Source organism: Setaria viridis, chromosome 5, assembly GCF_005286985.2.
Source record: "Setaria viridis chromosome 5, Setaria_viridis_v4.0, whole genome shotgun sequence".
Lineage (NCBI taxonomy): Eukaryota > Viridiplantae > Streptophyta > Magnoliopsida > Poales > Poaceae > Setaria > Setaria viridis.
This window is the reverse complement of record NC_048267.2, coordinates 19,767,258-19,791,874: the sequence shown is the minus strand read 5'-3', so window position 1 is coordinate 19,791,874 and position 24,617 is coordinate 19,767,258. Positions and strand designations below refer to the sequence as shown.

The 24,617-nt window shown below is 41.3% G+C and overlaps 1 protein-coding gene across 1 annotated transcript; it reads left to right on the top strand.

Moving 5' to 3' along the window:
• Nucleotides 1–6,336: 6,336 nt before the first annotated feature.
• LOC117855881 (uncharacterized) lies at nt 6,337–17,922 on the top strand. Its single transcript, XM_034738277.2, has 4 exons — nt 6,337–6,606; nt 12,561–12,922; nt 14,685–14,727; nt 17,217–17,922. Exons 1-4 carry the CDS (start codon nt 6,483–6,485, stop codon nt 17,648–17,650), a joined length of 963 nt encoding a protein of 320 aa, XP_034594168.1. The 5' UTR covers nt 6,337–6,482; the 3' UTR covers nt 17,651–17,922.
• Nucleotides 17,923–24,617: the final 6,695 nt, after the last annotated feature.

The following is a 24,617-nucleotide window of genomic DNA, read 5'->3' as shown; positions in this document are numbered from 1 at the left end:
TCAGAGGCTACTAATCTTTTTAGCGAACAAGGCAAGCCCCGGTGCATTTATACCTATCTATTTTGGAGTCGTTATTTCATGTGACTAATTATAGGTTATTTGCTATCTGTATGCACTAAGTCTAGGAGTTGCTTGAAACCTATTCTTGTGTATGATCATGCCTTGTTTTAAGGACATCTTTGCCACTTGTTCAAACCTTAGAAGATACCCAAGTCTAGAATTGCTTACTCGCTTACATGCTTGGTTTACCAACCTTAAGGAAAAACTCTTAAGTCATACATGTTGCTTATGAAAGATAACTTGGAAAGTGAAAACGGACAGAAGCTAGAGATGTAGTTCTGTCTGCTAGATTAATTTAGTTAAGGCCCGATTTGTTGTCTTAACCTTTGATCAAGTGATAAGCATCTGATCACTTACTGGGTATGGGACCAGTAAAGCCCAGTAGATTAGTAAACTCTGTGATCAGGAATACTTCGTACCCGCGCTTGACGTGCTGGAGATTGGCAGGGGTGTAGCCTGAAACTCACATGGTGATCAGGCCAGCCGTGGGGTCCCATGTGGGGGTGCATCCCTGGGTCCGGGTAGTCGTATTCCTAATCATTGAGTTTGCTAATCGAGAGGTTGTTAGATACGACCTGGACAGTCGTATAACGCTGGTGATCAAGGTACTCTCCTGCAGGATGTAATTAGATCCGGATCGCCGCAATTCTCGGTTATGAATGCACTTGATCACTGTTGAGCATCGTAGTATCAATTCATGCAATATGTTTTCTTCTGTTATCAATTGATGTATGATTTAACAGCTATGGTTGTTTTTACTTCTGTTATCACTTAGAGTGGTTAGGTAATAACTCAACCCAAATAAAAGATAAAACTAAAGCACTACTCATAGTAAGCTTTTCGGCAAAAATTATGTTAACCAAGCACACCCAAAAAGCTAGCATGCATTCCAAAGAAAACTATTATATTAGTTAGTCGGGTAAGACTTGCTGAGTACCCCGTACTCAGGGTTTTCCCCTTGTGGCTATCTTTCAGAAGCTCCGCTGGAGGCTACAGAGGAGGAGATCCCGAAGCCCTAGGGTATTGACCTGAGTCTCACAATACCCTAGAGAAAAAGTTCTACTTGCGCATCTTCTCCTGAACTATTTATGTTTAAATCTTAGCGCTTTGTCTAACACTGCATCACTAAGTTTGTTTCAATCTATGTCCTGTAATAACTCGTACCTTTTATATATATGTAAAAATGTAATGTTTGTTGATATTATCCCATCGCGGATATTATCCTGATGTATGGTTATGAGACACGCCGTGGATCCTTCGAGGAGTCCTAGGGACACTCGACGGACTACCGGACTTATGCTGTTTTAGGTGCGTTTCGAATAATTGCTGTTCCAACAGCGATTAGGCGCACTTAAACCAGCTTAAGTTGGGCGGTTCCGCCACATGAGCGGGTAGTGCTCAACATTACCAAAAGAATTTCACTGGAGAGGAAACAGGTGAACTGGACTGCGACTCCTCAAGCATCTAATGGAGGCATCTGCTGTCAGAGCTCCCTTTAGTATCCTCCTGGAAATCTTGATCTAAAATGCTGAGAAAATCCTTCAGCTCAGCAAAACCATCATGAGCACCGAACCGTGATGCAGAGGCCATTCTCATTCCTTCATGATCAATTGACTAGTTTGTTCTATCCTGCAACAATGTCAAATTCACTGTCAGCTCACAAATGCAGGTCAGATCAACTCTTGTATGCACATACAAGATTGCATCAGGATATGCGGACAGAATATGATACTTACCTCCGAAGAATTCAGCCATCTTGCAACAATAGAGTTTCCCGATCTTCCTAACTGAGGGCATATAGACAATAAGCAACTACACTGACAACATGATTTCGCCTATTGGTTATTGAACTATATATAGATGCAGACAATGCAGCAGTACTGAAGATCATCTCTCCAGATGGTACTATCACAAGATGGTGTCCTGCGTCAGAAAATAGGAAGTTTGCAACCTAGATTTTCTTATGCAGTTGTAACATTTTCCAACATTGTCAGTTTCTTGTTGTGGCTCCTTCAATTTGAAACAGATTAATGTTGTAGTTTGTACTTTGTAGTAATCACAGATGTACAAGATGATCAATGTATCACCTTTTCTTGACATGATCAATGTATCACCTTTTCTTTTGATATGAAATATATATGGATGTGTTGGAAAAAAATATATACTATCTTAATGTATGAATTTGGTTCGGTAATCCTCTTATGTGGTATAAAAGAAGAAGAAAAATGCAGCAGAACAGGGTGCAATATCGTAATATGAAAAAACAAATTATATGATTCCATAAATGGGTGGTTCTTCTAAAATAATATAGATAAGTTCACATGTTCCAACCGACACAGCTTAGATGAAAATAAGCATCAGTAGAAATAAATTTCTGTTATAACACAACTTTGATGAAAATTAAGCATCAGTGAATAAATTTCTGCTGCAACACAGCAAAGTTACATATTTTCTTTATTTGTCGGTCCATCAAAATCCAATTTTCTAGCAGGTAGCTGCATTGTGGCAGCTTGATCAACTCCAAGTAAGAGACTTGTGTATCCTCCTCTAATATATGGAACACTCATGACAGAAGAATTCCCGTGCATATTGAAGTGTGGCATTGTACTGTTAGCATCAATGCTACCATCATTTAGGTCCTGTCATAGAATATGAAAATGTTCATAAAAATAGTATGTAAGCAAATAAGGCTCCGTTTGCTTCCACTGACTTATTTTTAGCACCCGTCACATCGAATGTTTAGATACTAATTAGGAGTATTAAACGTAGACTATTTACAAAACCCATTACATAAGTGGAGGCTAAACGGCGAGACGAATCTATTAAGCCTAATTAGTCCATGATTTGACAATGTGTTGCTACAATAAACATTTGCTAATGATGGATTAATTAGGCTTAATAGATTCGTCTCGCCGTTTAGCCTCCACTTATGTAATGGGTTTTCTAAATAGTCTACGTTTAATACTCCTAATTAGCATCTAAACATTCGATGTGACACGTGCTAAAAATAAGTCAGTGGAAGCAAACGCCCCCTAAATATGAAAAATAAATGCAATCAAAGCCAAAAGTCTTACAATAAATTTATCTGGACTAGCACCTTCATAACTATTTTCCGCTACATTATTTGATTCTTCTCCTATAGTCAAACAAATATAATTAATAATACAAGCATAGAATAAAACAATAATGCTAGAATTGGTACAATCAATACCTTTCTTTTTAGCAGTTTTCTTCTTCTTGCCTATATTCTTTTCAAGGGAGATGGTCCCTCGTTTACTCTTTGCACCTTTTACCACCTCAGAAACTCTAAATGATATTGTACCTTTAAATGTATCTGTTGTGAAGTCAGCTGAAACAAGAGGAGTCTCATTAGATTGTTCTTCCATCTTACTTAGACAATTATCTGCATCCAAATCCAACTTATCCATGGCTTCTTCCAAAAGATCAAGAAGTTCTTTTGACTTTAAACACTTCAATGCAATAGATGTTTCTTTCCGTGAGATACGGCATGGGTTTTTAACCTTTCCTCCTCAGATCCTTGTTTCTGAATATAAAATCCTCTCTTTGCATATTTTTTCCATCTGTGCTGGATATATTGCGAAGGTAAAATGAAAACATCGTTGAGATTGAAGACTTTGAAGGCATGCTTGCACAATATACCTATCAAATATGAATACCATGTTTCATCAATTTGTATTAGATGTTGTATTATTGCAATTTCAAATTTGAATATATATATACGTACCTATGGATTCGTACTTCCTGCAGGCACATGTAATGGTATTGTCTGCTTTGTTGAATATGACAATTGCTCCATAATCAGAATGCATATGTGTAACCGTATATGTCAGAATTGACCATTCGGCTTGCAACAACTTACAAGAGAATGAAAATTGTTTGTTAAATTTTTCCTCAAACTCTTTATACATCCTCCCTTATATGACTCAGCTGCGGTCTTCAACAGAGGAATATAAGTAACTAGGCTCTTTTGACGTGAATTAAAATCTTCATCCAACTCATTATTACGAACACTACTGGAAACCTTCTCACATTCTTCAAGAAGTTCCGAAAGACCCAGTTTTCTACAAAATCTTTTCTTACATACATTATTCATACCTTCGCTCCTTTGGGTCGAGTTCATATCAGCTGTAAATGAGTCACGATACATAGCAGCCCATTTTACCCTCAAATCATATATGTTTGCCATCCATTTGTTGTCCTCAAGACTGTAGTCACGCAACAATTCATCCCACTTCTTTTTGAAGTAAAACTCCGATCTGTCTTCATAGACACATCTCTTAAAATTAGGTACAAACTTGTCAGGATGCTTTTGAATTACATGGCCGAGATGTTTAGCAGCATTAAGGTAAATATGCCACAAACAGAGGCGATGACTTGTGTTTGGAAATACATAAGCAATTGCTCCTGCCATGACCGTGTCTTGATCAGTAAAGATTGTGCTAGGATGTTTGCCTGACATTGCTGTTAGAAAGGTTTCAAATAGCCAAACAAATGATGGTATAGTCTCTTCAAACAACAATGCAGCCCCAAAAATGATAGTCTGCTTGTGATGGTTGGTTCCGAGGAACGGAGCAAAAGGCATTTCAAACTTATTAGTCTGAAATGTTGTGTCAAATGACACAACATCACCAAAGCATGCATAATCCATGATAGATTGGCCATCTGCTCAAAAGAAATTAGCTATCCGACCATCTTTCTTGTCTATTTGCATGGCATAAAAAAATGTTGGATCCTCTATCTGTTTACGCTTCAAGTATTCCAGTAGTGTTTCTGCATCATTGGATTTTAAGTACTTCTTGCGCTCATGGCCAATCTCATTGTTGCAATCCATCCGTGAGAATGGCACTTTGTCTGCTCCTCCATAAAACTCCTTCGTAAACTCAAAAACCTGGGCCGGCTTCATCCCGGATTCCCTCATCTGTCCAATTAGCTTCCTGTCTGCTTCTTGAACATTTCGTTGGGACCTCAGCTTACCCCTTTTATTTGGACTAGCAAGGTAATGGTTGTGATCAAGTATAACCTTTTTCACCGTCCAAATCCCCTCTTTACTAACACTAAACTGAACACGAGCATCGCAATCCGTCCTTGTAGTGTGCCTTGATGACTCATTTTCTCGATGACCTTCGTTACTGCAAACCAAATATTTCTGACATAGAGTCCCATCTCCTCATCGCTTTGTATGGCTCTTTCTAATACTAAACCCAATCTTGCCAGCATAGGTGTTGTACATCTCATAAGCTTTATCCTCTGATTCGAAAGCCATTCTAACTTCAGGAACGATCATGGGTTGCACAACTTCATCAGCCATCTGTTGCACATTTAGTCGAGAATTAATGTGACTTATCTTTTGCATACGAAATAAATTACGCTCTCAATTAAATAAATTATTTGTAATTTAGTTACCTTATCTGGTGCTTCATATGCTATTTCTTCGGATATCATGCAACATACTCTAATGTTATCGTCGGAGTAGTTCTGTGCAATCTAGCATATATATGGTCATAAATCAGTGGAGGTCGAGGTCATGTAGCACGGTCAAACACACACGTAAAAACTCATCGTGATCAAAGAATGTGAAAAAAATATGTACCTGCATTGGCTGCATTCCGTTGTGTGCTAGGGCAGCCACAGACGACACCATAGGCGACGAGTCGAGAACATTGTCCTTCTCCTGGCTTCCTACCGCCATTGTAGCTGCGATATGTGGGGAGGCTTCTCCTGCTGTGGAGTTCAGACTGCTATCCTCCTGGCCTCCTTCTCCCATGACAGCTGCTACGGTTGCGATGTTCGTCGAAGATTTCTATGGCGGTTGTCCTTCTTTGCCACATCTAGGATCGCACAAAGATTGCTTCTCCTGAACTTGGATACGACGCTGGAAACGGTGGTAGCGTCGGCGGCACGCAAGGGATGCAGTGGCGGATAACGAACTGATCCTCACATGAAGATGAGAGATAGGACGGTTCTCATCTAGCGGACGATGGTTTCTGTTTCCGCGCTGGTTTCTGTTTCCATCTGATTTTTCTGTTTCCATCTGATTTTGATGACGAGCCGAGCGAGCTGTCCAGCTATCGAACCACGCGACCGAGCTGAGCCGAGCGAGGCGTGCGCGGAGGAGCCGAGCGAGCGAGGCGCGCGCGGAGGCGTCGATCCGCCAGCGCAACGAATCGAGACGGGGGCCGCACGGTAGGCTTTTGCGGTCCGTTCCTATGCAATTTTTTTCCTCTTAAATTATCGTGGCTTAAGGATAACTCAAAATTTCCCAATAAAAAAACTTCTAGAACCAGGGCTGGTGATGGCAGCAGGTGCTTAGGGCATAGGTCTCGATTCGATCCATCGCGCCTGAATCGAATAGATTCGGATCGAGTCCCGCCGCCGGCGAGGGGCTCGGCGCTCGGCGCAGGATGGCGAGCGGCAGCAGCAACGGGGAGCCGAGCACGGCGCCGCAGCCGAATCGGTGGTATGACCTCCGTTTGGGTTCCTCCTGTCGCGACCCTTCGCCCACCACCAAGTTCTGCACCCTCCGCTGTAAGCCCTTTCTTGCTCTTATCTGTTTTCTACTCGCGAATCGCGTCGGCGACTCTGGAAGCTTGCATGTCCAGCCTGCGGCGACGTAGCCTACGATCCACATCAGCGATGTTTTGAGCGCTGGTTGGATTTCTGGCATTTATTTCGAGGTCTAGAACTCGTTTAGTTGCGGCGACATCCTGCGCTGCTACGGGGCGTTTGGGTTTTAATTATCCCACAGCGTTCTTTGTTTGAGATGTCCTACTCATTAGCATTCATCTTTCAGGCGCCAGGTGTTGATTGATTTGGTTCTGATGAATGTATCCTGGTTTGATTGATCAGGAAGCATATGCTGTATCTCTAAATTATTGATCATTTTGATAACAGTAGCAAAATAGGTCTCCTAAAGAATTAGACCATTTCTTCTATTTATTGTGCATAATGTGCATAATGTTGTGGTGTTTTTGTCTGTTCTACTGGCAGATATTGAGGAATCAGGCCTTTGTTCCATAATCTTTTTATGTTAAACTGCTTATTAGCTTGATTTTTCTGCCAACGCTTTCATAGTGTAGCAGCTAGCTGCCCAGGTGAGGGAGCTGCCGGCAAGGGTTTAAAACCTGGTGGCACAAAAAAAAGGCCCTCGCTGGCAACCCCAGAAGATAGTGGCAGTGCACTGGCCTGAGGTAACAGTGTGCCTAAATGGTAGTGGCAGTGGTTGCTGGCCCAGGTAATGGTGCCGCCCTAGAGGGGTAAAGCCAGGGTTCAGGGCCTTTTCTCGGTCGGTTGACTAGTACTGTGGGGCGGTCTTTCCCCATGAGTCAAGTTCATTTTTTTATTAGCTTGGATTTTCTCCCTTCAGTTTTAGACTTATGCACTTGGTATTGGAGACCAATAGTTTTATTTTGAAACTGATCCACAGTGAGAAAGCTTTAACCTTGCCTCCTATAGCTACAAGAGACTGAAATTAGCCATCTCTTTCTTATGCAATTCAGCCTCTTTTGAATGACAGTCCTTTCAATTTTTGTGCAAGCTTTGCTGCTGATGGGCATTCTGTTCCTTTGAATGATATGGTCTTCCTTTGTCAACATCACTGTCTTCTCACTTTCTTCATTGTGTTAATGTTCCTTATCACTATCTAACTCTATCTCTGAGTCACTCTTACCTTGTTTACCTTTTGCTGCTAGAGTTGCCTGTGATATTTCTTTGGCTTTCACACATTCAATTACATCATTTGTTTCGTTATTAGTGTAACCCAGCATTACATTGCATTTTACAGTAACATTAGCTAAAACATTACTCCCTCTGTCCCAAATTATAGGTCGTTTTGGCTTCTTTGATTCATAGACTTTATTATGCACTTAGATATACCCTATGTCTAATGCATAATCATATCTATGCATCTAGAAAAGCCAAAACGACCTATAATTTGGAACGGAGGGAGTATTATCTAAAGGCTGTAGCATTATAAATGCATTGGACTCAGTACCTTGGATCAGTACAACCCTCATCTTCTCAGCTCGTAGAGGAATGGAAGTTTCCCTTGAGACCTTGTACTTGCTCTACACGCAACTGGAGGAGGGCATCTCTTCAGCCTGCATATTGTGGTCTTCTTCTTCATCTCATCTTGTCATAAACCTTTCTGTATCCTCTCCACCATCACTCATAAGTATTTCCTCATATTCTGGCATCACCCCAAAATTCAAAGGATTCCAGCCCCTTTCAGCCTCTAGTAAAGCTGTCATCCCCACCACAGCCTCCTTCTCTGCTGTAAGTTTGTTACTTTCCTGTGTTGTCCTTCAAAGCTGCTTGATCATATTCCCTTTGTTTTATCTGTGTATTCAACCATTGTCTATTGCCTGTGAGGAATTACTGTCCACTTGATTGCTTGTGAGGAGTTACATGCCACTTGATCTTCTTTCTGATCATTAACTAGATGTTAACTAGTATAATGCTCGTGCTAACGCTACGGCAGTATTTGGTATTGCAAATCAGACAACCAAAATATCATATATATTTTGGTAAGCAAGCATAGAATGAAATAGATTTAAGATCCATGAAAAAAAGAATACAAAAGTGGTATTTCATTTATACAGAGTTACTCTATTAATATAGAGTTAGTCATACAAAGACATTTGATTTTACAGCATGAAGCCAAAAGGATCAAACATAGTTGAGGATGCTAACATTACTACACTGTACACTGACTTCAACTATAGACAGTTCATGTTTATTAGGAAAAACAAACCTACTGGTGATGTAAAGCACTACTGAAGGTGATCACTATAAGTAGCAATTGTGATACTCTATTTGTTTTTCCTCCTCAACACTTGGAATGTCTCTGCCTTCAATGACAAAAACCTATGAAATTTCTTTGCAAGAAAGTTTTCCAACTCATCTGCATGCTTAACCTGTCAGAACTCAGAACAACCAGAAGCTTTGAATATATACCAAAATACCAGATAGCAAATGGTTACCTGACAAAAACTAGAAACGCCCAACAAGGATCTCTACAGTACCGGCATGCTTCTAGTCTTCTACATATAGAGTTTATTTGAAGTCTCTATTAACCATTTTTTTTTTCTGCTTCATTGCGGCATATCTATACCTACGCAAAAATTGGACTATAAAATCGTACAATTCTGGAAATACTAAACAAAACTTCTAAATGTTTTTTTCTCCAAATAAGGATACAAGTAAAGAGATCATGTAACCAGCATATGCAAGTAAACAGCCAATGAATTGTTTTGGCAATATCCCAACACAAGTAAAGCACTGCCATCAAATATATCCTGAAGTTCGCTGAAGTAAGTAGAAAAAGGATGTAAAATGGTTGTTACAGAATGCATCGCAGGATAGCAATGAGCAATATATGGCTAGCGCACAAAACCAATGCTACATATCCTGCTGCTGCTTGTAAAATGTGTTTTACAGATTTTACAGTATGATTCTGAATTTTTCAGTGGCAGGCTGGTCTAGAAGTCCAATTTACCATCTAAGCAATATAAGCCACAGATAAACTCTATCAGGGAAATGGCACAGTAAGATCATGCATTGGCAGCATTGAGTGATTCTCACGTTTTATGCATCCAAGCAAAATAATGACAATGCATATAAACTTGATCATGTATTTGCAGCATTGAGTGATTCTCACCTTTTAGCTTGGATGTGGGGAACACATCCAGCAGCTCATGATGGCTGGATGAATAAAACAACAAAAACATTTATTGATTGCAAGTACACCAATTGAATAGTACATTAATCACATAATCAAGGGTATAAACATGCCTTCTTAAAAACTGGATGCATAAAACAACAGAAACAACTATGGTACTGCAAGTATCACCAATCGAACAGTACATTAACCACATCATCCAGGGTAAACTTTTTTGAAAGGCATGGCAAACAATTATGAAGGAATATAAGCCAACAAAGAAAATTAACTAAGCATGTAATATTTTAAGCTAAGAGTATAGTTGTAATCCATTTTTTGGTTAAAAATCGGTAATCCCTTCTAATTCTAACTCTATAAGCTTTGTTTCTGCAGTAGATTAACAAAAATGTATTCCTACACTCTTGGAAGACCCAAAAAAAAAATCATATTTTTACTTTACTTTCTTTTTGGCGAAAGAAAGGCCACATGATCTACTTTCTCACAGCTCTCCTGTCATGCACTTTGTAGTTGCAATTGGTCTCTTCAAAAAAAAAAAAACCCTCGACCAGGGGGGAAGACGTCCCCCTGATTTTGTCTTAAGAAGATTGTGCCGTGACTCGAACCCGGGCTGGGTCAGCGAACCGCTTCTTTGGCATGTTCTGCTGACCAATTGCACCGTGAGAGTGTTGGCGCAATTGGTCTCTTCAGCTGATTTCATAGACCAAACTAAAAGTAAGACATCAGTAAATTTGTTCACACCAACCATTGTCGTTGCTGCCACCTCAACCATTTATCGTTGCTTTGTCATCTGGTAGCTCCACACAGAAATATTCTAGCGACCTTTGCCACAAGTGATCTAAACCTGCAAGACAAGCAAAAAGCAGCACAATGGATGCCATAATCCAATTTTTTTTCTTATAACTTAATATGCATGTTGTAGTTAGGCAGAATAGCCATTTTCATCCTCGAACTATCTACCAAGGCTAAATTTAATCCTTGAACTAATGAAATGGTTGTTTCAGTCCTCGAACTCTCTCACACGGCTTAATTTCATCCTTCGTCCTACATGTCGCGCCATGTTGGCGTGCAATGTCAGCTGGTTCCAAGTGAGTTAGGCTCAAGTTGAGAGCCCCATTTCTTCCTCCCCCAAGTAAGTTATGGACTGTAATGTAGTAAAACAACCGATGCATCCTATCTCCATGTTAGTAAATCGTATCGAACAATTCAACACTTTTTTACACACCGACAAAAAGAGAATGTAAACTTCAGTGAGTATTTCAAACCAATTTTTTTAAAAGTTCAGCAGTCAGAGGGGAATGGTGTCTTACAAACTTCAAGCGAATATGGATGGCAAACAGGCATGGATATATGCAGCATGTAGAGGGTAGAAAGTGTCTTTTAGGATCCTAGCTAACTGGATGCTGACATGGCATGCCAACGTGGCGCGACACGTAGGATGAAGCACGAAATTGAGCCGTGCGAGAGGTTCGAGGATTGAAACAGCCATTTTGATAGTTCAAGGATGAAAATGACTATTCAGCCTTGTAGTTACTCAAACAAAATTTGCCCAACATTCTATCTGGATGCTGTCCTATAACACCTAGCTGTCGCTCTAGAAGCAGGATTTGAGAGGTAACTTTGCCTACTCCCCAATGTTGCACGAGTGAAAAAAGCATGTGAGATAATTTTAGACCAGAAGGATAATTTATGCATCTATCACGTCCTACACCAATAATCCATTCAGAGGGCAATCAGCCAACATTCTAAATACAAATTGCACACGTCCAGACCCAAACCCTGTAAAGGTGTCATAAAAAGAGAGCATGGGTTTACCTTGAGGTAGGTGATGGCACAGAGCGTGAAAGTGGCGGTCTTGTTGATGGTGATGAGAGGGGGATCCTGTATGGTCTTCGGCCGCCACTCATTGCTCTACACCCAGAACACCCAAGCACACCGCACGCCAGCGCCATGGCAGCCATCACTCAGAATCTGGATGGGACGCAAATAAATTGCATGGAAGGGGGATTAGAGGTACTAACGGAGTTGATGGGACATAGAACGATCTTCTGGAGCGTCCGCCCAAATCTCCATGCTGCTTGTACCGTATCGTCGATGCCTGCCGCTGGTCGGATCCGCTATTCCCATGCACCGGCAGCCTGGATCCAGCCGTTCCCGTCACTCCGCCTCTAGCACTGCCCCACCCTCAACAACGCCATGACCACAGCCTCGCTCGTGCCCTGCCACCGCTCGACTCATTAGCGAGCTAAGAGTGGAAGCTGAAATTGAGAATGCCGGCGGTGGCCGGATTATCCCCGAGCCTGGGTGATCCGGCTCCGCCTCGCCAACTGCTCCACCTCTCCATCCAGGCCAGCAGCCACCACGCTCGCGTTGTGATGCTGCTCGACTTGCCGGGGATCTAAGAGGAAGCCATGGGATGGGATTGGGGAGTGGAGTCTTACTGCGGCGGGGTGATAGGCGGGGATGCGTGGCGGGATGATCCAAATAACATGGACCATCGGATGTGAGTGAGGAAGAGAGAGATGAAAAGAGATCTAGACCGTATAATTCGAAGGAGTTGATTTTCTTGGTGCACATAGTGGTGTGGATGGAGAAAAAGACATCTCAGTAGGGGACATTTGTTGGGGTGGACCTAGGAAACAAAAGTTAGATGGATTTATAGGGGTAGAGATGAAAAAAATATAGCTGCTACTTGTGATCTGTTAAAGCTCGTGTGAGGTTTTGCAATTAGTAATTTTCTTACCTTTTATTTGACAGATGAATTCAAGCCAGCAAATTATCTATTTTTTTACCTTTTATTTGACAGATGAATTTAAGCCAGCATCAATTGACAAGACTCAAGCTGGGTCTCTGCAGAGTACCAAAGATAACCGGGTTACTGTGGAATTCCACAATAATCAGCCTGGCAAGCCAAAGGTGACATTTGAGGGAAGCCAAGAAGAGTACAAGGATAATGATGGTGTCTTGTTTTTTGATGGTGAGACCTTCCGCCTGGAGAGGTTACATCGGGCTGTCAAGAGATTAAGGCATGTACGAGTTCCGGGAGAGTCTGCAGCTGCTAATTTGGCAACTACAATTACTGGAATGGGTGCAGAATCACATTCTCCTCCATTAGCTAAAGTCGGCAAGTCACAGTCAATAAGTAAACCAACAGTTCACTCTGTCCCAGTAAGTTCTGTTACTATTTTTATGCCTTAGATAATGGTATGTCATTATTCTTTGTTTTGTTAGCTTTTCACTTTTAAATTAAGGAACAAAATAACACCTGGCATCTAGGATTAAATAATTAGTATGAAAACTTGGAATAGGTTCTATTTAACCAACCAAACACTAAAAGTGCATAATATCTTTGCTCATATATGTTGTGTTCTTTGATCACTTGCCTTTCTGTACTTTGAAGTCTTCAACAATCTTCTTTGATAGTATCTTAAACTAGACAAATTTCAGGAAATTTGGAATGTTGTAAAACATGCTACCATATTACTTTCCTCTAGAAAGGGGAAATATTTGGCTAGGAATTGGGATCCACATGTTTGCCTAACTTCAAATTTAATTTGTTCAAATGTTTATTCGAGTTCAATAAACTGCAGCCATCCCCTGTTGCTTCACAACATTGGTGTTGTATGGGTGGTACACAAAGTTATTCACAACATTAGTGTTGTATTGGTGGTACACAAAGTTGTTAATATCTGTTTTTTAGTGGTGAACAAAAATAGTAGTCGTTGAACTTCCGAGAAAGGTTCAAGTGCTCCCACGGGTTGGGGTGCTACCGTGCTCCCGACCTGTGGATGCACCTCTAAATGTGCATAAAAGTTCCATCTAAAAATTTGGATGGATACTTGCTATCATCTACCATCATGCAAAAATTGAGGATGAACAAAAATATGTGCAAGAAGGGAAAAAAAAGGAGAAATCAGTGAATGAACAGTAACTGGTGCGGGTTCAGCTAGATCCACAACTATTCATGCACTGATTTCTCTTTTTTGTTTCTTCTTGCACAAATTTTTGTTCATCCTTAACTTTTGCATGATGATAGAAGATGACAAGAAGTATCTATTTAATTTTTTAGATAAATTTTTCATGCACATTTAGAGGTGCATCCACGGGTTGGGAGCACGGGAGCACCTGAACCTTTCTCCTGAACTTCCAGTTAATACTTAAACTTGATGATGCCATTGGATCAATTTGTAGTTTAGAAGTTAAAACATTGGTTAGTGTGTGTGCCCTGATTGGCTATGAAGGTTTGTTTGGCAGAATAGTAGTTGGCTGTATTTTAGTTCTTGAGATGTGGATCTTGGCACCTTGTTAAGAAATGTATGTGTTGAGCTACTTTACTTATTGTGAATCTTTGGTTGGGATGTGAAACTTGACTTGGCAAGGGACTATGTCCTGATGGTGATCTTTTTGGTAGGACCGTTATGCCTACTTGGTCAATTAAAAGTTTCTTAGCATGCCACTGAGTCATTTTCAATTAAATAATGATGCGGAAATTTTGTTTCGATCTGTTGTAGTAACTCTGAACCATGGCAGCTGATGCATCCAATACATGCTGCTCTATTTTTAGCGTCGACCAGGGAATGCAGTATCCTAGTGGGCTTTAGAAGATGCGAATTGGGATGGAAACAAATTCTCTAAAGATAGTCTTGTACTGTTTCAATCATTGTATAAAGTTTATTTAATTATTAAGTGCCTGCTTTTGGTCAATTTAAAAATATCTCATATCATTTCTATTTTACTCTGGCATATATAGGATGAAAATGTATGTTGAGTCAGATTTGTTAATTTATGAATATTTTTTGTATGTTCACATAACCATTGAACAGAACTTTGCCGCCATCATGATGTGATCATATATAGTTTCAAACTATCAATGCTTTTGATGTTTTGAGGGACTATTAATCAATTCTGACTTCTGACTATGAATCTGCAGGTTGAGGTTGAGCGTATTGACATCGGGGAACCTGAAAATTCAGGTAACATGGCTGTGTGAGATAAATTATCTGTGTGGGTGTTGGGGGGGTGGTGGGGTTTACTCATATTAGGTACACGAGATAGGGGCAGATTTGAGGGGTCCACTGCAGTTAGTGCTCACTCGTTCTGAGATCAGCTGCCTAGATTGGTCAATTTGGCGGCAATGGTTGTAGTTTGGAGAGACTGAGGTGAATCTTGTGTGCAAAAGCAAGAGACAAGGGTTGGAGTGGGTAACGTGTTGGCCAATGGGGGCTGGGAAATGTGGGATCTAATGTAGCCAAGGGGATGACATATGTTCTTCTGATTATACCAAGATGATATTTAGACAATTTCCGTCACAATGTAACCATCACGCAACTATCTAGAGTTTCAACCTTGGCTGCTATACTGCAATAGAATTTGTGACCATCCCTATGCTACAACTTCAAATTGAGTTGGATTAATTATTTCACTGGATTTGTGTAATGTCATAGCATGGAGCTAGGCATTCATAGTTAGGAGAAACATGGTAGCCGCATGGAAGCATGATAGATTACCCTGACACAGATTTGAATACGTGACAGATGCTCCAATACACTACGTTTCAAAAAACGCTGATATGCATATTATAAATATATAGTAAAAATAGAAATACAGGAATTGACCATTGCTAGGAAGACTTCATAGTAAGGGAAAACATCATATTTATCTATCTATCTATTTATTTATTTATTTATTTTATTTTATTATTTTTTTTTTTTGGGGGGGGGGGGGGGGGGTGGGGGTAGGAGGTATCGGAAGAATATTGACATATGATACATAAGGGGTTAAGGGGTCAAGGTGTCAAAAAAGTGAGCACCTGATCAAAACCTAGTTGACACGTATCGAACTAAGTTTTGAATTTCTTTTTGTTTAAAAATTAGGAAAATGACACGTGTCGAAGGAATCTTGTTGTTTGATAGGTATCAGAAGGGTATCTATATCTGATACATCAGCTTACATGAGCTTTCATAAGTATCCTGGCATTGGAGATCATATTTGGGATTCCTATGAAACTTGTTTTCACGTATTCATGGAAACTCTAGTCGCAATTTTTTTTTCTAAAGCAAAGCATGGTTACCTGTCACTCTCACCTAGGCCAACATTCTGTCTAGGCAGGAGGCACTATGACAACCATAGTGTTTCCTTTGCTAGGTTTTCATTGGCACTTTTTTGAAGACCCCTCCATATAACAAGAGGCATTATAATCATTGGGAAGCAAAAGGTCAAATAGAGAAGCAAGGCTGGTTTGCTCATATTCTTTCATTGCCCACCCATTCACTTGCCAACTTTTATGTTACCCTAGAGGCTACAAGTAGAAGTCAACCTCATATTTTTTTTTATAGTTGATCAAGAGGAAACCATATTTGCCAAAATCTGTTTTGATCTTAAGGAGGTCATGGTGTAGTAGGACTTTGATTTCCTATCATTAGATTATCATGACATGCCTCAGAGAACTGGAGACAAAGATGTGGCATCGATGCAGAAGATCGAACTTGGAAGAACTTTGCTCCAGGATCCTTAGCAGCAATGAGCGTAGGTGTTATTGGATTGTGTGTGGTCAACCAACAACTAGATTGCACCAGTCACACTGGCTTCATTCATCATAAGTTTGAGACAGCTCGTGATCCATCCACTGTGCATTGAAAATTGCGAGCATCTCTACTATGAAGGTGGCCAAATCTCCAATTGCAATTCTTCTGTTACAGTCTGATGATATAGGGTTCAACCTTGACTGCGACCTTCCCGTTGGAGTTTGCTATCCTATCCTCAGTTTGAGACGAGGGCATTTCACAAGTTGTACAGTGTTTAGCATGGGGCTAAATTCAAGTGAGAGGAAAGCTCACGGTAGTAGCAAGGAACCTGGTGACGTATTGATATCAATTAGTTTCCATAGTATTGATGAGTTGATTAGTTCTGATGCTTGTTACTTTCCAGTTTGTTGGTTTGCTAAAAGTAACTTCCATTATCTGTTCTAGGAATCTATTAGCAGGGAGGAAAAATTGAACTCTGCTAAGTGTGTTTAATGAAGGAGAAAAAAGAAACTAAATACAATTATTGGTAACTAGTGATGGTAAAAAGGTGTGTAGTTTCTCTTTTTTTTCTTCTTTTCTTTTTACGACTTATTCCCAAGAAAAAACACGACATTGGTCTCCACACAGGCCTACTGGTGCAATGCCTCCCCTTAATACCAACTTTAAGTACTTGATGTTTTCAAGGAGAAGTAAATAACTTAGAGATGAAAGAATAGTGGGTATAGTTTTATGGGAGTATGAAGGCTGGTTATTTTCTCCTCAGCTTATTTTCCATGCTACAGGCATAGGTTATTATTTATTCTAGATGGGTTAATGAGAACTAATTCTGTTCTATTGTTCAGAGGTTACAGTTGTTTACAATATGCTAATGTCTTGCAGTGTTCTATTTTTAAGACAAGATTTATCATCCGTGCTCATTGTTCTCATGATCATTGCAGGCCCAAGGTACAATAACAAGAGCACCACATATCAGCCTGTTACCACAGACCCATTTGCCCTTTCACCATATCCAAATGACGAAGATGATAATCTCGATATACTTGGTGATGATGATGATAATGTCTCACCAAATAACATAACCTCAGGACAAGGGACATCTGTTTGTGGTTTTGACATCAACCTACCTAATCAGGGCAATATGGATGATGAAATTGCTGATGTAGATGTAAACGATGAGGCTGATGAGGGGCTCAATGCAGCTGAGGCGCTGCGTGCTCAAGTGAACGCAGAGCAGGACAGCTCTAGCTCTAGCGGGAGCAGCAGCAGTAGCAGCAGCGGGAGTGGTAGCGGGAGTGGGAGTGGGAGCAGCAGCAGTGATAGCGATGGAAGTGATGGTGTTTCAGCGAGCTCAGGAGCTGATGTTGATATATGAGCTTGATATGCAAAGTTATCTTTCGACATATGTCTTGGTTCACGGTTTTTCAATTTTAGCAAAAGAGGTGTAAGGTCTGTATATGTTGGCTAATATTGCACAGGTACATTAATTACCATCATGGCGAACTTGGTTGGTTGGTTTCACTAGACCTGGTCTAGAAGCACAGAATCTGTAAGCAGATATGTACAACTATGTCCTTATGCAACATTGTTGTCAACTTGAATGATATATTGTTCTGTTGAGATGACTAAAGGTTAAAAGTGCAGAGATATAGATAGCGTTATGAATTTTTTTATTTACATATATCGGAGACATATTTCCTCCAGTTTTATAGCGCTGGACTGCATTTATTCTGATAGTGCCACTGAGAGAGAACCGCATGAAGATACTAATCATATTGTTGTTAGGCTAGTACATGCTATGCTTTACCCATTACTGTGGATGCACGTCATAGGGCCTGGGACATATCATTTGGTACCAAGGTCTGTTCATGGGAATCTTGTGGCGTGGCCGAAATTTTATACCTTTGCAAATCCATTTGAAGTTGCTCCATTTGACGTTTAATGCACTGAATCTGCTTTCTAGGTGGCATCAAAAGTTGGTACACAGAAATGCAAATGAAAACTATTCTTCCAGCTACGAGCCCCTGGCGATTTTACAGATACGATACGATCTAGGGATGTGCTAAATGCTCTCCACAGCACTTGTCTGCTTTGGTGCTACGTGAACTTTACTGCATGCGCATGTTCATACGGCAAGCGCTAACTGAACATCCTTATCTGTAGGATGGAAACGCTGCCATGATAGTTGGGTATGGACAGCGAAGTGGCGAGCCAAGTGACAGTGGCGCGATGCGGACGTGTCATATGTAACGGTGCTCGGAGGCCAATGCGACGGTGGCTGAAGAGTCTAATCACGCCATGGCACGCACTCACGACCTTGGCACCTGACCCTAGTTCCTATGCTGCATCATCAACTAACGTGAGGCGAGCTGCCCAAGTTGCACCAAAGCAACTGTAACTATACTCCTTCGTAATAACGGTGCGTGCATCAACAGCAGCACGATGACTCCGACGGTGATCGGCTTACATGTTTCTGATGCTGCTGCGCAGTGGTGGCGGGTTATTCCATGAGACGATGACCCCGTCGCTGGTTAGGTTTTAGGGTCCGCTTGGTTCGGTGCCTATGCTTACCAAAAACAGTTATTTGGCTTGCCCACAATATTTGGCCCGCCAACGTGCGCCAAAGGCAAAACAACCGAGCGCTGCGGACGAATTCTAGGCGAGCAAAACACTCAGCCCTTGAATTGGCAGCCAACGTCCAAATTGAGAAGCAACGTGGAAAACGGGGAGAGGTAGAGCGGAAACTGAGGATCTAGGGGGTGTTTGGTTCCTCCCCTAAATTTTAGCCCCTGTCACATCAAATGTTTAGATACTAATTAAAAGTATTAAATATAGACTATTTATAAAATACATTACATAGATGGAGGCTAAATGGCGAGACGAATCTATTAAGCCTAATTAGTCCATGATTTGACAATGTGCTGCTACAATAACCATTTGCTAATTATGGATTAATTAGGCTTAATAGATTCGTCTCGCCGTTTAGCCTCCATCTGTGCAATTAGTTTTATAATTAACTCATATTTAGTCCTCCTAATTAGTCTCCGAATATTCGATGTGATACGGACTAAATTTTAGCTCGAGGAACCAAACGCCCCTAGATGGGTTTCATTTACGGAGTATGATAATATCTTCCGAAAGGCTTATCTGATCTTGAATCCTTTTCCATAGTATTTGATTAATACTCCTGACAATTAAATCTACCAAAACAAGATGCCGTTTGATTATATTTTGACATAAAAAAATTATAACATTGTTGGGTCTCGAACTCTTGCAATATCAAGGCACAATCGATTTCGAACAAACAAAGTACTTAGCCTCGGTCAATTTCTCTCCTGTGGCTGCCTCTCAACTTGAATCATGAATGTCCCCTTACAATGGAGCAGGGCTCCCCTTTTATAGTGCTCAGAAGGTATTTTTACATTACATCTTTACCCTTACACAACAACTACATCCTCAGTATATGCTTTACATAAAGGTCATTAGGGAGTCATGTTTTCCCTGCGACCCGACAGCGCCGTGATTTGCGCTCTCACATGGCTCCGTCAATCACACTCCCCATGTCATTCACGTCATCAACGCTCCATGACCTCGTGCCAGAGACTTGCTTAGCTTCAGATTTCTCGGCCGGCTTAGCCTCGTCCCCGAAGCCTCCCTAGACTTCGGCCACGTTCGCCTTCCTATCCTGCACAAAATGGCCAAACAGCTCGGAACCCCCATGCTGGAGTGTCCGAGACATGATTATTTGGTTAGCAAACAAACCAAACACCTCCTTGGCTTCAGGCCCGACTTCAGGTGTTGGAGTCCTAGGTACGTACCCGAAGCCAGGAGCCTTCCCGCGAAGCCAACCCCTTGTGTAACCTCGGGACAGATTTAAATTCGAGCGACTTCGAGGGTGACCATTTTCTTAGGCGATCCCCAACAAACATGTGGGCCCCACATGTCATATTAAGATAAATTTGATAGGAAAGCTTTGGTAGGGCTTTGATCCAAATGAAACTTTGCCAACGATTTGGCAACACCCACGATTTGGTCATGACCAATTTCTGGGAAAGTTAGATGGGGCACAAATCAAGTATGCCCTTAATTACATGGGCTATGTTCAGTAGTGCTGGTTGGAGCTGCAGTAGCTAGACAACAGCTTGAGAGCAACTCCAGCAATGGCCCCTACTTCGAGCCCCTTCTTTCCATGACAAGAAACTTGTTAATCTATGATAGAAAAATTTCATCACAGATCACTGAAAAACCGTCATAAAGCAGTGTCTGTGACGATTTCGCATAACATCATGTATCAAGCGTCAAAAATTACTCCTCGTGACATTTTAGCCATAATCGTCACATATCGATACAATCCGTGACATTTCTAATTTGCCATAAAATAGCCTCAAGCCCGCTTAGCCTAGCCCAAGCCTGAATTTAGTGACGAAAATATTCATCATGGATCAAACAACCATGTCAGCAACAGGTGACATGGCTGATGATGTGGAGGATACTGCTGACGTGGTTGCTGATGTTGCGACTGACTCGTGTCTATTGACGTGGCTGATGATGTGGCAGCTGATGTGGCGTCTGACGTGGCTGCTGACGTGGACGTGGACCTCATCATGGCCCGTTTGTGAAATAGGCCCATAAGCCGATCCAATTTTTTTCGGCCCACTATTACTTTCAACATATCAACCTTATGAAGTATATTTTCATATGGATCTGAAATAATATCCATCTTCTCTGAGTCGGCCACAATCATCAAAATACTATCGAGAGGTTTTCTATCCACAGGTGTTGCGTCGCCTTATTTTGGCCCAATGGGCCGTGTATCAAGTTGGGTCCATTAGGGACATGTCCTAGGGTTGGAGCACAACCCCAACACCCTCCTGGTCATCCTCCTAGGCATTAATAAGGATTAGAGCTGCCACAAATAGATTGGGTTTTGTTTTGATGTAAGTTTAGCCATTGCTACTTCCTTGTAGACGCGTGTGTCGACTAGACCATCCATTCTACTCGATTTGGAACCCCAACTCTATGAGTTCAGATTAGTTTTCATCTCCATATTTGCAATTGAGTTGCTTGTTCTACTTGTTCTTGCTTGTTCTTCGATTGCTTGCAGGACGAGTGCCCTAGTGGCCGGGTGACGCGCTCCACAAGATCGCGGCAGCCATTGGAGGTGGTGTATCGGTTGCTAAGGCGCAGCTTGGAAGGCTGTAGTCGAGCCGTGAACGTCATCTCCATCCACCAATCGAGTTATCCACGCCTCTCTCATCGAAAGATCGGGAATCAACTCTAGCGGGTTCATATCATATGCTATTATAATTCATCATGGTTGACTGTCACAGTGACGAAATTGCACACAGTATAGGAGGACAATCGAATTTGTACCTGATTGCCACTGAGCTGCACAAGTCTGAAACTGTTGCCCTATTGCCTACTGCTGCCCCGCACAAGCACGGAGTCTTTGTCTGCTTGTCTTCTGCAGTGCATTTGCACTCGCTTGCTTTCGCTGAAGAGCATAGAAGTGATTCAGCAATAGATCATCAATAAAATACACATGCACATATAGAATAGTAAATAAAGTCTCGAGATTAATCTCACAGCTATGAACTGTTCAAGAACATTTGTACTACTAGGTAAACAAGATGACATTAGCAAGTAAAAAAGCAGTCAAATGTAGCAGTTTTACAACATACTCGTTTAAATATGAATAGCAACAGGCCTCGCCTCATACTAGTGTTTAAGCACGCAGACAGCACCCTGGTACTAGGCTTGCTACATAAGAATACTAATAAGAAGAAACAAACTACAGGTTCATCATAGTCAGTCATCGAGAGATCAAAGTACAAAAGGGAGAGTTTTCAAAGATCGTTTTGGCTCAAAACATACTCGCTCCCATTACTTTTTAGCAATAGCAAGAAATGTGGGTACTAAGCAACAACTAACACAGTCTTAACACTACTAGAAAACTGAGCATTCATCCCGAGGCTTAGTACTGGCTGCATTTTAGCTCGTACCGGGCCTAACAGCTAGTTCCCCAAGCTGGCCCTGTGAGCCCCTTTAGTACCAAGCGGTACTGAAGGGTCCACATTAGTACCGGTTGGTTCCCCCACTCGGTACTAATGTGCCACCAGACCTTTAGGACCGGGTGAGGGTACCAACCGGTACTAATGTGGTGCCCCAACCTGGTACTAATGTGCCACCGGGCTTTTAGTACTAGATGAGGGCACCAACCGGTACTAAAGTGCACCCTTTAGTACCAGTTGGTATCCCCAACCGATACTAAATTTCTTCCTATATATCCTCCTCCTTATTCCTCTTGCCTGAGCTATTTACCACAGCTCGAGCTTCACCCATCCATGACGCCATAGGGGAGGTGCTGTTGGATTAAAGATCATTTCTTGGAGATTTCACTCATTCAAATGTTCTAAAGGTTAGAAACTTCATCCTCCCTTGATATATGGTTAGTATACTAAGTTTTATGCTTTAAAGTTAGATTAATTTGTGATTTTTAGAATAAGGTACAATGGAGAAATTTTTCATTTATATGCATGTGTTATTTTGAGCTTATATTTGTGATTTTTAGAATATCTACAATTTTTTGGATGCTATATTTCATATTAGTCAAAGATATTGATATGAGGTTAGAGGAATAATTTCATAGTTTAGTAATTTTCAATATGAGCTAAATAAATTATGGCAAATGTAAGCGAGATAAATTGTGGTACATAGAGATAATAAGATGAAATAGAGGTTCATAATTAGTAATGTTTAGAATAAGCTACAAAACTTGTGGAGTCAACCTCAGAGAGGCAGCCAAGCTTGTCTGCCTTTACGTGAGAAAGTAATGAAGAACACGAATTCTATAAATTTTTGTACTAGTGAAAGATTGTTTGCACGGTTTAGTACAAAGGTTCGTGGTACCTTGAGAGGAGCTTCGTTGTGAACAAGAAATGGCATGGAAATGCTGAGCTGAGAACAATATTTTCTCTCTGAGCTGGTAGTCAGCGCTAGAGTGTGAAAAAAAACAGTAGTAGCTTCGATCAAAATTTCTAGCATACTCGCAAGTCCCTGAGAACCAATGGCACTGTCAGGGAGTGCTTATCCAAAATCCTAGAACTGAAAGTAGCTCTCGTCCTCGTGGAGCTTGAGCCCCTGGTAGTGGTAGTAGTCCCCTTCCTCGTAGAATCGGAGCTCTTTCATAGCGAAGTCGTTGAGAACCAACGCCATTTGAATTCTTCATAGTGTATTATATTGTTTGGGTCTAAAATTTAAATTTTGTATTTCTATCTAAACAAAGCAACATTTTAGTTTAATGGTATTTGTTTCATATTTGTTATGTTTCATTTATAATTGTATGGATGATCAGTATTTTGTAGATGGATCAGCATTGGATGTACAATGCAGACAAACGTTCCATGGAGTATATTAATGGCTTGCGTGGTTTTCTCGATCAGGCAGAATCCAACAAACTGCCGTCCATTTCATTTGTTGTCCATGCAGAAATTGCAAAAATGAGAAGGATTACTCATCTAAAAAGACTATTCATGCCTACATATACAATTCTAGATTCATGTCTAACTATTTTGTTTGGACCAAGCACAGGAAAAGAGGAGTTATGATGGATGATGATGATCAAGAAGAAAATGACAACATTCATGACTGGATTCTAGGAGGTGCCTTTGCAGATGCTCCAATGGAAGAGGCTGATTCCACTTCTTCTTATCAGGTTGCACAAATTCTTCCGAAGCAAACCATCAATGCGCCGCTTGCGTAGCTCCTTGCATTGAGCTCGCCGTCGCTCTACTCCTCTGCTCTCGCACCACACACCGCCACTCGAACCCCTCCATGGAGCTCCCTGCTCCGCACCACCCCGCACCGGGCCGCCGCCTCCGCAAGCTCCGCCACAACCACGCGCAGCTCATAGCCCCCTCTGTTGCACTACAAGAATCCACCGCTAATGCCACACCACATGATTGCAACACCACTAATTTGGTTGCCATGGGAGGGTCGTAGTGCAACCTTTCCATAAAATGGTTGCAATATAGTATAAGTTGCTAATTTAGACTCGTTAATAAATTAGAACCTGTGGCTAAAATATTGAAAGTAAGGACTACCTTTAGTCGCTTTTGGCAAAAACAAACCCACAGCCAAAAAGCCTGCATAAATAGAAGTTGGTGAAGTAGTAATCACCTGTCGGGTCAGTCTTGCAGAGTATTAGTTGCTCAGCCTTACTTGTGGCATAACTTTTCAAGTAATGTTGATAGTTTGGCTGCTAGCGTCACTTGGCCTACCCAGCTCCCTCTGGGTTGGACGGTCGAGTGGTATCCCTCCTCGGAAGGCGAGGACACGGGTGA